At 39.1% G+C, this 14,411-nt stretch overlaps 1 protein-coding gene across 1 annotated transcript in view; it reads right to left on the bottom strand.

The window, feature by feature from the left end:
- The window catches only part of Baz1a (bromodomain adjacent to zinc finger domain, 1A), a gene marked incomplete in the record, with an annotated part of 95,000 nt that overhangs the window by 48,303 nt on the left and 32,286 nt on the right, over positions 1 to 14,411 (bottom strand). Inside the window, 1 exon segment of the mRNA XM_013510376.1 lies at positions 1,624 to 1,767. Coding sequence (XP_013365830.1) covers positions 1,624 to 1,767 — 144 coding nt within the window.

Raw genomic sequence — 14,411 nt, 5'->3', positions numbered from 1 at the left:
AAAAAAAAAAAAAAAAAAAAAAAAAAAATTCAGTTAACCATAATTTATGTAGGTCTATTTCTGGACTATCTGTTCTGCTTCGCTGATCTATTTTTCTATTCTTTCACCAATACTACAATTAATCTTCCTAAGCCTCAGTTTTTCTTTGTTAAATAGCAATGTTCTTCGAAGACAGACAAAACTGCATATAAAATACTTTACTCAGTGCCTGGTATAGTGAATTTTCAAATGCTAGTTATAGCTATCTAAAATAGTTCACATCAGACTGAATGAGAACTGCAGGGTTCTCAGAGACATGATTTGATAGACAATGATACTCAGACACTTGATATTTCAAAATAAGATTGGCCTCAGGTTCTTAACTGAAAATTATGGTACTAATAACTAAAAACAGGGAAGCAAATAAAAAAATCAAAAACTGAAGTTTTATTTGTTCTGATTTTTTTAAATTTGGAGATACTGGAGATTGAATACAGGGCCTTTGTACTGAGCTACATCCTTAACCCTTTCTTTAAAATTTTGAGACAGGGTGTGTCTCAATTGCTAAATCCCCCAGGCTGAGTTTGAACTTTTCCCACCCCACTTCCCAGAGTGCTGAGATTACAGGTGTGTGCCACCACAACCAGTTTGGAAAAAGCATTTTCTTTTATTTATTTATTTTTTGTATTTTTGAGACAGGGTCTCACTATGCAGTTCAGGCTGGCCTTCAGCTCACTGTGTAGCCTAGGCTGGTCCTGAACTCAGAACGATCCTTCTGCCTCTGCCTCCCCAGTGCTGGGATTACAGGTGTGCACTACCACGCCCTGTGAGAAAGCATTTTAAAGATGCCTAAAAAGGAACAGAGGAGAGGAATACAGCTATTATGGAGAACAGAGGACTTCATCACTAGTAGACTCACTTAAGATTTTAAATTACCTACCAGGGCTGTGGCCATACCTTAGAGGCAGAGTGCCTGTCTAGCAAGAACAAAGTCCTGGGTTTGATCCCCAGTATGGTAAACAAACACAAAAATAAACAAGTACAACAGATCTACACATTTATATAATTTTTCTCTAACAGCACTCACTCAGCTGACAGAGGTCATCAAATGACTCAATTTTATTTATTTTTTTATGACTCAATCTTAGATAGCTACAGAGCTTCACTACCATATGCACCAAAGTATAAGTATTAAATACAGATTTGTTCAGGCTGGGCATGGTGGTGCATGCATAATCCCAGCACTTGGGAGGCTGAGGCAGGAGGATCATTGGGAGTTTGAGACCAGCCTGGGCTACCAAGATGAGCTCAAGGCCAGCCTGAACTGCATAGCGAGACCCTGTCTCAAAAAGACAAAAATAAATATAGAAAGAAAGTATTGTTCTAAATAAACAAAAATGGAATGTATAAATGTAATTGAAAGAGGCTTAGCTAAAAGTGTTCTTAGGCAGCTGATTAGAATTAACTAGGTGGGTTTTAATTTGAACATTCTAACATCTGCTGTTGAACTATGTGGTTAAGATGAGTAGAACAGCACTGTATCATTAGAAAGCAATGAAAGGAAGCCACGAAGAAAACATTATTTCAATGGGACATCATCAATCCAATAAATAACTTAAAAAATAATTTTAAAAAATCACTTACCCGTTTTGAAAAGAACTATTCTGTGTTTCTGAATCATCACTATCACTGATGATAATAGTTTCTCCATCTGCACTGCTAACATGTCCATTAGCAAAACCATTTTGATGTGAAGGAGGGAGGACTTCCAAAATTCTACACTGTAACCTGAAATCAAATGACATATTTAAAAATGCAAATTTTTTTTTTTTTTTTTTGTCTTTTTGAAACATGGTCTCGCTATGCAGTTCAGGCTGGCCTTGAGCTTACTTTGTAGCCCAGGCTGGTCTCGAACTCACAATGCCTCCTGCCTCAGCCTCCTGAGTACTGGGATTACAGGCGTGCACCACCACGCCCAGCCAATCATTTGATTTTTACACTCAAGCATTGCAGAAGTCTTATTATTTTAAACAACTGAAAAATTATTATTTGTGCCATATAGATGAGTACCTGTGTTGTAACAAGGTATGAGGGAAGCAGATTTTACTCAACAGCATGAAAACCCAGTCACTGGGATTATGAACCTGTTTTATAGAAACTATGCCCCCTTAATAAAAATTTAATTAAAAAATTGAAGGGGCTGGGGATTTAGCTCAGCGGCAAAAGCGCCTGCCTGGCAAGCGCAAGGTCGTGAGTTCGGTTCCCAGTACCGGAGAGAAAGCCAAAAAAAAAAAAAAAAATTTGAGAAAGAACTATGTTGAGAAACATTTAAGATTATATACATTTAAACAATGCCATACTATTTTTTTTTTTGCCATACTATTTTAAAATTCAATTTATGAAGAATCTTAGCTACTATATTCTTTATAATTACCTTCTTTCTGCTAGCTATGGATTTAGTTTGTTCTTTTCCTAGTTTCTTAAACTATAAATTTAGGTTGTTAATTTGAGATCTTTCTTATTTTTTAATGAAAATGTTTACAGCTATAAATTCCCCCTCTTAGCCCTGCTTTTATTATCTTAGAAGTTTTGATATGCTGGAGATTTTTAAATTTTTATTCATCTGTGTTTTTGTTTCCTTTGTGATTTTTTTCTTTGAGTCACTAGATGTTTAAGAATATTATTTTGTTTTATGTATTTATGAATTTTCCAGTCATCCTGTGCTCACAGAAAATCTTTTCAAGATACTGTAATCATTAATTTTAGGAAGAAAAAAGGAAAATTCATTCTCTCTTCCCTGGAGTTGGACACCCTTTCTCTTGCCCTTGGAGAACTCCCGCCTGCAGACCAGAGTCTGGCAGCAATCCCCCATCTCCTGCCCCTCCTCTCTGAGTTCTCCGGCTTCTGAGTCAGAGCCAAGCCTCCAGCCTCCCTTCCGGGTTCTTCAATTTTCCTATGGTCTGCTGAGGAACTTCTCAGCCTCCTTAATTAACGGGATCTCTTCTCTGTGTATTCTCTCTCTTTCCCTCTCTCTCTTTCCCTCCCTCTCTTTTCTTTTCTCTTTCCCTCTTTCTCTTTCTCTCCCTCTCCCTCTCTCTCGCTCTCTCTCCTTCTTTCCATGTTTCTCTCTATTGGTTTTCTCACTCTGGAGAACCCTACTGCAAGTGTCTGTAAGTCCAATGAGACTAACTGGTGACCTACTGCCAATCCTGCAGAACGTCCCATGTGCACTTAAGAAGAATGTGTATCTGTTGTTGGGGTGTTCCATATAAGTTTGTTAGATCTAGCTGATTTATTGTGTTTTAAGTCCTGTATTTCATTACTTCTCTTCTGTCTGGTTTTTCTATCTACTCTTGAGAGTGGGGTATTTAAGTTTCCAACTACTACTGTCTATCGCTCTTAATATTCTTTATTCTGTTTAATGAACTTTAGGATAGTCCACAGTTAGTTCAGACTATCCACATTAAAATCATGAGACACTTTGATTTTTGCAGTGCTGGGAATAGAATCCACAGCCCTGCTCACGCTACATGAACAGCTGACCACTGAGCTACAACTTGAACTACAGCAATATATTCTCTTTTTTTGGTCTTTTTGAGACAGGGTTTCACTATGTACTTACGGCTGGCCTTGAACTCACTTTGTAGCCCAGGCTGGCCTTGAACTCACGGCGATCCTCCCCAGTGCTGGGATTACCATGTCCAGCAGCAATTATATTCTTAACTAAAGTAACTGTTTAGAAAATATTGGCATAATGCTGGGCTGTGGTGAAAAAGGAACCCTTGTCCTCTGTTTGTGGGAGTGTAGACTGATGCAACCACTGTGGGTATCAGTGTGGAGATTCCTCAAAAACTACAATTAGAGGTTCCATTTGACCCAGCTACTCCCCTTCTTGGTATCTTCCCAAAAGAATTGCCAGGCGTGGTGGTGCACGCCTATAATCCCAGCACTTGCGAGGCTGAGGCAGCAGGATTGTTGTGAGTTTGAGACCAGCCTGGGCTTCAAACTGAGCTCAAGGCCAGCCTAAACTGCTTAGTGAGATAATGTCTCAAAAAGACAAAAAAAAAAAAAAAAATTAAAAGCATCATACCACAGGGGTATCTACACACTCAAGCTTATAGAAGCACAGTTTGTAATAGTCAAATCTTGGAAACAGCCCAAATGCCCATCAACTGGTGAATGGATAGAGAAGATGTGGGTTTTTATACAACGTAGTACTACTCTGCCATAAAGAAGGATAAACTCTAGACATTTCTAGGAAAATAGATACACCTTGGGACCATACTCTTAAGTGAAATAAATCGGACACATGTGTAAATACTGCATTGTTTCTCTGGTGTGAGAAACTGAAAGTGTAAATAAGGACCACAATGTATAACAGGTATTTGTCAAAATGTTCAAATGGAGAAGGGGGCAAGGGGGGTAGGGGGATAGGAAAGAAGGCAAAAGGAAAAAAAAAAGGAAAAAATGGAAACAAAACTTTTGTAAATGGGGAGAGGAGAAGGGGTTGAAAGAAGGGTAGGGGAAAAAAAAAAAAAGAAGGGTAGGGGAATGGTAAAAAAAGAATCAACTTATATCATGTACAGGTACAAATTCTCTATGATGAATGTGATCATTATATATATCTAAAATATACCAATAAAATCTGATTAAAAACGGGGGGATATTGGCATAATATTTCATTATACATAATGAGCCTTACAGTTTTTCAAAGCACTCGGTATTTTAAATTCTCAAATCTTCCTATTAGCTTTTTATTCTTAGCAAAAGCCTTATGTTCTCTTATCTCTGGGAAGTTTCCCATTCACATAGTTTCCCTTTACGGTCTCCGTTCCTCACACCCAGCCCCCCTTTTGACAGGGACGGAGCCCAGGGCCTCTTGCATGCTCAGTATGTACTGTGCCACAAAGCCTTCAAGTCCTATTCTGGCTTCTTTTCCTTCTATCTGAATTAAAATTTTTTTGTGTGTTTGTTATTTTGAGTTTTTGAGACTGGATCTTGCTATGTATTCCAGGCTGGCCTTGAAATTGCTATGAAGGCCAGACTAGTATCTGGATTTTATGGGCTACAATTTCAGACTCACTCACTACAACCAACATATTCTTTTATCTCATCTCTACTCTGCCAATTTTCAGGGCTGGAAAAAATTATCACCTACTTTATGCACATGCCCTCTTGTCCCAACTTCTTTCTGCTTTGAAATGATGAGTGTACTTCAAGTTTCAAGGTTAGGATTTTACTATTATGACTGGGATAATTTTTGTTGGTTCTCAATGTAGAAAACTTCCTCCTCCTTCCTCAAATCCCAGTATTAGCTCTTTAATACTAGAAAAATATAAGACCTTGGCTTCCTTCTTTCCAATACGAAAGTCCATCTTTCCTAACTGCCTGTCTTCCTGTGTCAGAGAGCACTCTCTGGCTCAGACCCTCTGCTTGCTTCACACCTCCTCTCTCTACGGGGCTCTTTAGTCCTCCTACGCCAGAGACATAGTATTTGATATCACAGAACACTCAGACCCGTATCTTAAGCTTTCTAGAGACTCGAGCTCCCTAACACCGGGCCACCTGAGGCCAGATTTGATTCCAAGAACACAGAGAATTCAATTTGAATAAATATCCACTTATATGGAGATACATCAATTGTCAAAGAGCAAGGGAAAGCCAAGCAAAGATAACCTGTACCTGCATCTTCTCTGTATATATTTTACTCCTATTTCACTGGCTAAAAATAATTAATTAATTTAACTGATGGCCACTTCCTATCAATTTATAATATGCTTTTTGGTGTTCTGCTTTCTTTTCCCAGAGCATACTCACACACTTCTCAAATCTTAAAAATACTTTTTATCTGTCCAGATGTCCATACCCAGTGAATTCTCCTTCCTCTCCTTCCATTTACCATCAGGTGGTTCAGAAATACAGTTTATATATTCTCTCCACTTCACCATCACTCTTTAAACATAATGTGTCAGTAAGAACTGCTCCCATGAAAGTCAGTGATTCACTGGTCAAGAAATCCAAATAATTCTGTCTTACTTTTATCTTCTTTAAACCATTATCTTCCCATTTTTTTGTTCCCAGTACTGGGAACTGAACCCAGGGCCTTCACAGTAAACTATTCCCCAGACCTTTTCTAAAATTCTTTTGAAAAATAAACATTTTTTGAGATAGGTCTTGAATTTCTCAGGCTGGACTTGAATTTGTGACCCTCCTGCCTCAGCCTCCCAGAGTGATGGGATTACAGACATGTGCTACCATTTGTGGCTATCCTTTTTTTTTTTTGGTTTCGTTTTTTTCCTCCGGTACCAGGAACCGAACTCACGACCTTGTGCTTGCCAGGCAGGCGCTTTGCCGCTGAGCTAAATCCCCAGCCCCATTTGTGGCTATCCTTTCTAAAATTTTCTACCTCTAAAACAAAGACAAAACCAAACGAAGATTTTCCACCTTGAGTTCAATTCCCACTATACTTCCCCCGCAAAAAAATTTTCTACCTCTATTTTTATGGTCCTAAGACTTTATTTACTCACTTCTCGGAACCTTCTAGCTCTTTGCCTGGTTGCTGTTCATCTCTTTCTATCAAAATATAGTATTTCCCCCAATGTACAAGTAAGTGCATGTTTTTCAACAGGTATGTATTTTCCTTTGATGTTTTCAGCTTAGCAGTATCTAACTAATTGCCAACTTGCAGTACTGTGGTCATTTAAAAAAATCTATTTTGCTGGATACAATAGCACACAGCTGCAAGCCAGCTAGCTATTCAGGAGCCTGAGGCAGGAGGATTGTGAGCTCAAGGGCAGCTTGGGCAACTTAGTAGGACCCTGTCTCAAAAACTAAAAAGGACTGGGGATGTAATGTAGTTCAGTGTGAAGGCCTTGGGTTCCATCTCTAGTATGGAAAAAAAAAAATCAAATTCATCTGTCAAGAGAAAGTTTATTTAAAAATTAAGGTTTCACCTCTATTAAAAGACCGCAACAGAAAGCAGTGCTAAATGCAGAACCACTTGGAAAAACTTTGGAAGTTCTTCAAGTGATTAAAGAGAGTCATCAGACCCTGCAACTCCATACTCAGGCATACATCAGATTGAAAGTGTATGTCCACAAAACACTTGTACATGGATGTTTGCAGCACCACTGTTCATAATAGCCACAATGTACAAACAACTCAAATGTCCATTAGCTGATAAATAATTAGAAGGTGGAACACATGCAAACAGAGAATAAAAAAACAGGAATGAAGTACTGACACATACAATATGGAGGAGCCTTAAAATATTATGCTAAATGAGAGGGGTAAGACACACAAGACCACATACTCCATTTATATGCACAAATCCATATAGAAAGAAACTAGATGAGTGGGTGCCAGGAACTTGGAGAAAAGGGTGCAGGAGGCACAGGTAGAAACTGCTAATGAGTTTCTTTTGAGTGCTGAAAATGTTATAAAATTAGACTGTGATTATGACTGTACCACTATGAATATATTAAAAACCACTGAATTAAACACATTTTAAATGAGTGAATTTTATGGTTGGTGAACTGTCTCAATAAAGTTTCTTTATAGCTGGATGTGGTGGCATATGCCTGTAATCCCAACACTGAGGAGGCTGAGGCAGGACGAACGCCAAAAGTTGGAAGACCAGCCTGGGCTACGTAGTTAAGTTCAGGGTCAGCCTGAAGTACACAGCGAAACCCTGTCTTTAAAAAACAAAAAAAATCAGTCAAGTTGCTTTAAAAAAAGTGACACAAGCAGGTGTGGTGGCAACATACTGGTAATCCTAGCACTCTGGAAGACAGGAGAACTGCCCAGGCTGGAAAACACAGCCTTTAGTAAGACCTTATCTCAAGCTTTAAAAAAGGTCTGGGGATGTAGCTCAGTGTGAGGGCCTTGGCTTTAATCCCTAGGAACTAGGGCGGGAGTTACTAAAGTGAAAACAAGATATAGTAAGAATAATTGTTTAAAAAGAACACTCTGGAATTATACCTATGGGAAGCCTACGGTTCTTGTGCAACCTCTGGGGAGGTTTTATAGAAGCAAGAATATCCTAAACATATATATAAATACTGATCAGTGGACTAAATCCCTATGAGAAAAAGTGGCTCAACAAGAGGCCCTGTCACTGTATCATTCACTTGGTCATCTCATACCGCAAACAAGTTCCAATACAACATCACGGGCGTCCTGACTGCCTGTCCGTTCCTCAAGCTCTCCTGGATTGTCACCGTCCCATACCTGGCTGCACTCTTCCACACGGCTGCTGGTGGAACTGCTGTTGTTTCCACAAAACACTGGCCAGAGTCCACGGACAGAGTGAGTGACTTTTTGCTGAGTTAATATATTTCCAAGATTTTAAAACTTGCAATCTGTTTGTTTGTTTGTTTTTGTTTTTCCTCTGGTAACAAGAATCGAACCCACGACTTTGCACTTGCCAGGCAGGCGCTGTGCCACTGAGCTAAATCCCCAGCCCTAGAACTCGTACTCTAGATCAGTGTCTTTCCCATCATGGAATCTATCAGAGGTAAAACTCGGTGCTACTGGCTGCCATGTTTCCTGCCACAAGGAAAGGGCCAGCGGTGAGGGAAGACAGTGAGGGAGTGAGGGAGGACAGAGCCCACAAGCGAGAGAGAAGGAGGGGGGACGCAACAGCGCCGGAGGTCCTCAGTCCTCTGGTTCTTCTTCAGACTTAGCTGCACCTTGCCTACCCCAGTTAGCTGTGTAATCTTTCCTTTAACTTGATAAACTAGTAACTCCTTAGGGAGCCAGTAGATTTTTGTAAGATAATAACACTTATTTTCATTAGTGTACATTTTGTATATATTTATATTGTCCTTTGGAATATTTTTAATCCCTTACAATATCTAATATTGCTGTTAGGCCCACAGAGGAAAATTTTCTGCTAGGAATTCTGTACCACACCCAGGTTAAAAAAAACAAACAAACCTGGTTCTACAGCACCCTAAGTTTTAAGAATCTACAAAACGCAGACTATGTGGGTGAACCCCATATCCTCAAAGCATCTGATCTTTCACCTTCACTCATTTTTTCTGACTCTTAAGACTTATATGGTTCAACTAAGAGCACCGTAATCTTGGCCTTCTTTAAATCTGTTCTTTAAAAAGAACTAGAGAAGACTCAAATTACTGAAGTGAGAAGGGAAATCGAGGACAACTGCTGATTTTACAGAAATAAAAAAGATGTATGATAACCTAGACGCACTGGACAAACTGATGGAAACACATCAAGTTCCAAAACTGACTCAAGAAAAAATAATCTGAATCCACCTCTCACAAGTAAGGAGATTGAATCTGTAATCAAAACCTCCCAATGAAGAAAAGGCTAGTGACAAATAGTTTCACTGGTAAATTCCAACGAACACAAATGAATTAGTGTCAAGTTTCTCAAAATCCCTCACCCCGAAAGTTATGAGTGGAGACTATTTCCTAACTCATTCAGTAAGTTTAACACTACCAATAACCAACAAGATGAAGACACGGCAGAGTATGTGAAGAACGCTTACAACTCAAACAGCTTGCTTCAAAGAGCAGAAGACTTGAGCAGACATTTTTTCAAAGAAGATACAAATGGCAGTAAGACTATGAAAAGATGCTCAGCATCATTAGTCATAAGGAAAATGCAAACTCAAAACCACAGAGATACCATTTCACACGCAACAGGATAGCTATCATTTGAAAAGTAAAAGTAAAAAATAGAAATGAGCAAGTGTTGGGTGAGGATGCAGAGAAAGTGGAATCTTAATGCATTGCTGATGGTAATGTAAAATAGTAGAGCTACTGTGGAAAACATTTTTTTGATTTTTTTTTTGTCTTTTTGAGACAGGGTCTTCACTGTGCAGTTCAGGCTGGCCTTGAGCTCACTTTGTAGCCCAGGCTGGTCTCGAACTCTCAATGATCCTCCTGCCTCAGCCTCCCAAGTGCTAGGATTATAGGCATGTGCCGCCACATCTGGCAAATTAACCTTAAATTCTTTAAAGTTTGCTTTTTAACTCTTTAAAATTACCACATTACTCAGCAATTCCAAGTACTTAAGCTGGGCCTAGTGGTCCTCACCTATCATCTCAGCAATTGGGAGGCTGAGGCAGGAGGATCACTGCATAGTGAACTCAAGGCCAGCTTGAACTACACAGCAAGACCCTGTCTCAAAAAAAAAAAAAAAAACAAACCTAAACAAATACTGTACACCAATATCCAAAGTGGCATTACTGACAACAGCCAAAACTTGCAATCAACCAAGACGGCCAATTACAGATGAGTGGGTAAACAAACTGTGGCATACACCCACCGTGGAACATTCAGACATGGAAAGTAATGAAGCTGGGCACGGTGGTGTATGCCGATAACCCTAACACTCAGGAGGTGGAAGCAGAACGATCCCAGTGGTTCAGGCTCAGCCTGGGCTACATAGGGAGTTAAAGGTCAGCCTGAGCTACTTGGTAAGACCCTGCTCAAGAAAACAAAAAAAGTAATGAAATTCTGATGCAGGCCACAACATGGATGAACCTTAAAAAATGGTCACTGAAGGGGGCTGGGAATTTAGCTCAGTGGCACAATGCCTGCCTGGCAAGCGGGAGGTCGTGAGTTCGATTCCTGGTACCGGGGGGCGGGGCGGAGGGAAGGTCACTGAAATAAGTTACTAAAGGACAAATATATGACTACACTTACATGAAGTATTTAGAGTAGACAAACTTGTAACAACAGGACGAAGAATAAAGGTTACCAAGCAGCTGGGGGAAGTGGAGAACCGGGAGTTTATTGCTTAATAGGTACAGAGTTTCTGTTTGGGATGATGAAAAAGTTCTGGAAATAGTGGTGACGGTTACACAACACCATGAATGCCACTGAACTGCACACTTAAAAATGATTAAAATAGTAAACATTTTTGTTTACCATAGTAAAAAAATACTTCTTTTGTTTTAACAGTAAAACTTGAGAAGATCAATTATCAAATCTATACTGGCAGTAAATGAAAATGTCTAAAAAGTGCACAGTGATTTTCACCACTGATTGGTAGAAATAAACCAGTGTTTCTAAAGAAGAAAACTACAAGAAGTTATACCAAAACCTGTTAGGTAATTACATAGTCCAGTGATTAAAAAGCTTTTGTAATTTAGTGACATGAATTGCACAAAAATATGAAAGGAATCAAATTGGGCCCACTTTTTTTTTTTTTTTTCCCGGTACCAGGGATTGAACTCATGACCTTGTGCTTGCCAGGCAGGTGCTGTGCCACTGAGCTAACTCCCCAGCCCCTTGGGCCTACTTTTGCAGGGCCTAGATATTACATCCAGGGATCATAGTATTAGCCAGGCTTCCAAGAAGCACTAAAGGAAGCTTTTCAGGGATCTCAGCAAAAGTCTTCACTGGCACAGCCCCAGTGACCGCTTTTAAGTGGTGATAGCGGTAGTGGGCATAAAGGAAAAACTGTACCTTTACCCCAGGGATAGTTGCTACGGGGGGGGTACAGTAGTCTAGCAGTTCATCAGAGGGAACAGCCTGACCACAGTAGGGCCCGTGGAGCAATAAGAACTAAGGAGTTATTTATTTAAAACCAGCAGGCAGGGACACAGCTCAGTGATACAGCTGCCTGGAAAGCACAAAGTCCTAAGTTTGATTCCCAGTACCAAAAAAAAAAAAACAAAAACAAAAACAAAAACCCAACAGAAACCTCCTTAGGGAGAAGGGAAGAGCATTGAGACATTGCCTAGAATGTAGTAAGTATTTATTATATAAACTACAGTAGTTATTATCAAAACTATTATTAACTTTATACCACACCCCGAAAACAGGTAGCATTCTCCACCAAGGTAATCAAGGACAGGCCTCTCTCTGGTACTTGGCTAACTTATTCAAGATATCAAGTCAACATCATCCCACAGATCTCTAAAGAAACTTAGTCTGTGTCTTTCCCATCTACTTGCGACTACTTCTTGGTCATAGGGAGCGCAGAAATTACTGTGGTATTAAAAAAAGGTTATAGTTCGAGGCCAGCCTGGGCTACATAAATGAGTTCAAGTCCAGCCTGTACAACACAGTGAGACCCTGTTTCAAATAAATAAATAAATAAATAAATAAATAAATAAATAAATAAATAAATACTAAAGGATTAAAAAAAAGAGAATCATGAATTAAGACCCAACTAGGAAAAAAAAAAAAAAGACCCAACTAGACACTCTTCAAGGGTACAGAAACTTTCTCAAGTTTGCTCTATTATTTGACGTACTGACTCAAGTGTACCTCAGAACTGAAGCCCGGACAGCGAGCGGTTCCGGAGCACGCTAACAACCTCAACACATTTCGGAGTAAAAGCAAGGCTGAAACAGCAGCAAGCACACAAATGAGAACACAGCATCACCGAGCCACAAATCCCTCACAGTGACACTCGGGCCATGCAAACAGCCTTTATGAGAATACCTGGAGGTATATACCTCTCCCCACAGTGAAAGGTATCTTCACCATTGTTTAATTTTTATTTCAACATAAAAATTCATTAAAACAAAAGCAAAGTATAAAGCATTCTGTAACTGAGACAGGTAGAATTTCTACAAGGTATTTGGGATAGAAGGCGAACACTTAACAGCAAAGAGAAAGACTAGAAGGCATGCAAAGACCTGCCGAGACAAGGACCCTGCCCGTGAGTTTGGGTCTCTAAGAGTGGAACACGCTGAAAGGCTGGCACCCTGCATACCCGCCCCCCCGCCGCTGCCTCCTCGTCAGCCTTTTATTTTCTTATAACACAGCTACAAACAACACTTCAACATCAGTGATAGAAACAGGGTAAACCTGATTGCAGTTGAGATTTTAAAATAAATTAAATCAAGGAAGTTATATGATACCCCATTTAAGTGGAAGAAACCAAATCACTTCAAGACACCTGCTATTTCACACAAAAAGAATGAACTATGTTGTAATACAATAAGCATTGTGTTTCCTACCACTTTGTAACTCCGTATTGTCTGTACTGTTCTTTTGCTACTTTGTAAAATGTTGTCTGTCTGTTAATGTTTTCCTCCTTTTATTTTTAAAATAATAAAAAAAAAGAATGAACTATGTTCTGAACAGAGGTCAGAAAAAGATTGCTTTGTTTATAACTCCTAGATATTATTAAGTGGATAAAGATATTATGATTTCTCCAAAATGATGTCTGACCTATTATAAGCCTTGTGTATATAACAAAAATCATTAAACTCCTACAAACACTAAATCATTATTAAAGATACTTGGGATCATAGTGCTAGCCACTTACAGGCTGAGGAAGGAGGCTCATTTGAACCTTACATATTTCTAACTTGTTTCCAAGCATCCAGATATTATATTAAAGCCAAAATATCAACAAAATCCATCTATTTATTTATTTATTATTTGTCTTTTTGAGACAGGATCTCGCTATGCAGTTCAGACTGGCCTTAAGCTCACTTTGTAGCCCAGGCTGGCCTCGAACTCGCAAGGATCCTCCTGCCTCAGCCTCCCAAGTGAGTGCTGGGATTACCGGTGCATCAACCACACCCAGCTTTTCAACCAAATTAATTAAAGCTTACAAGAAAAACTTTAAGATTCCAACAGGTGTGCTCTAATTATTGAATGGTTTGTGGGCTCAGCTTTATGTTGGCCTAATTGATATAAATATGCAAGATATGATAACCCTGCCGTGAGGAGGCAAGACCTATGTATGAAGATACACAACACACACAGATTAGCAAACAAAATATTGGAGGTGAAAGGCCATCATGTATTTGATAGCAAGTAACCTTTTGTTTAAATATAGTAACACTATTTCTTTAAAAAAGGCTAACAGTGAAGGACAGACAGGAAGTGGCTTCTTGGCCTTCCTCTATTTTGCCCTATCCTGAAGAATGGAAAAGATGGTTACAGCATGGTTGTGATGAACACAAGAAAAGGTCTATGTTCCTGATAACTTTCGGACCCATCACATCAGTCTTACACCATCTCTGGAACTGCTCTATACAAGAGAGAAATTCTATTTTGTTTATATTGTTAAAACTTTTTCACCGGGCATAGTGATGCACACGCCTGTAATCCCAGCATTCAGGAGGCTGAGGCAGGAGAATCACTGTGAGTTCAAGGCCAGCCTATGCCATACAGTGAATTTAAGACCAGCCTGAATTACAGAGCGAGACCCTGTCTCAAAAAGAAAAAACTCACAAAACAAACAAAGTTTTTCTTTTACATTTATTCAAGTCAAATCTCAGGGATAAGGAAAAGCAACCTATAATTAGGTATGTCAAGTACTTTTACTAAACATTGCTTTATGAACATTTTGTCTAGATTAAATTCATTTTAAAAATCAGAGAACTATATTTTTCAATTCACACAACAAAAGCAGAATAAAATTTTCAAATTTGAAGATCATTGGCAATACAGGTTTCAAGTCGTACCTATTTCTTTTTTTTTTTTTTTTTT

Source organism: Chinchilla lanigera, unplaced genomic scaffold (assembly GCF_000276665.1).
Source record: "Chinchilla lanigera isolate Chin_1 unplaced genomic scaffold, ChiLan1.0 scaffold00008, whole genome shotgun sequence".
NCBI classification, from domain to species: domain Eukaryota; kingdom Metazoa; phylum Chordata; class Mammalia; order Rodentia; family Chinchillidae; genus Chinchilla; species Chinchilla lanigera.
This window is presented reverse-complemented; position numbering and strand designations above follow the sequence as displayed.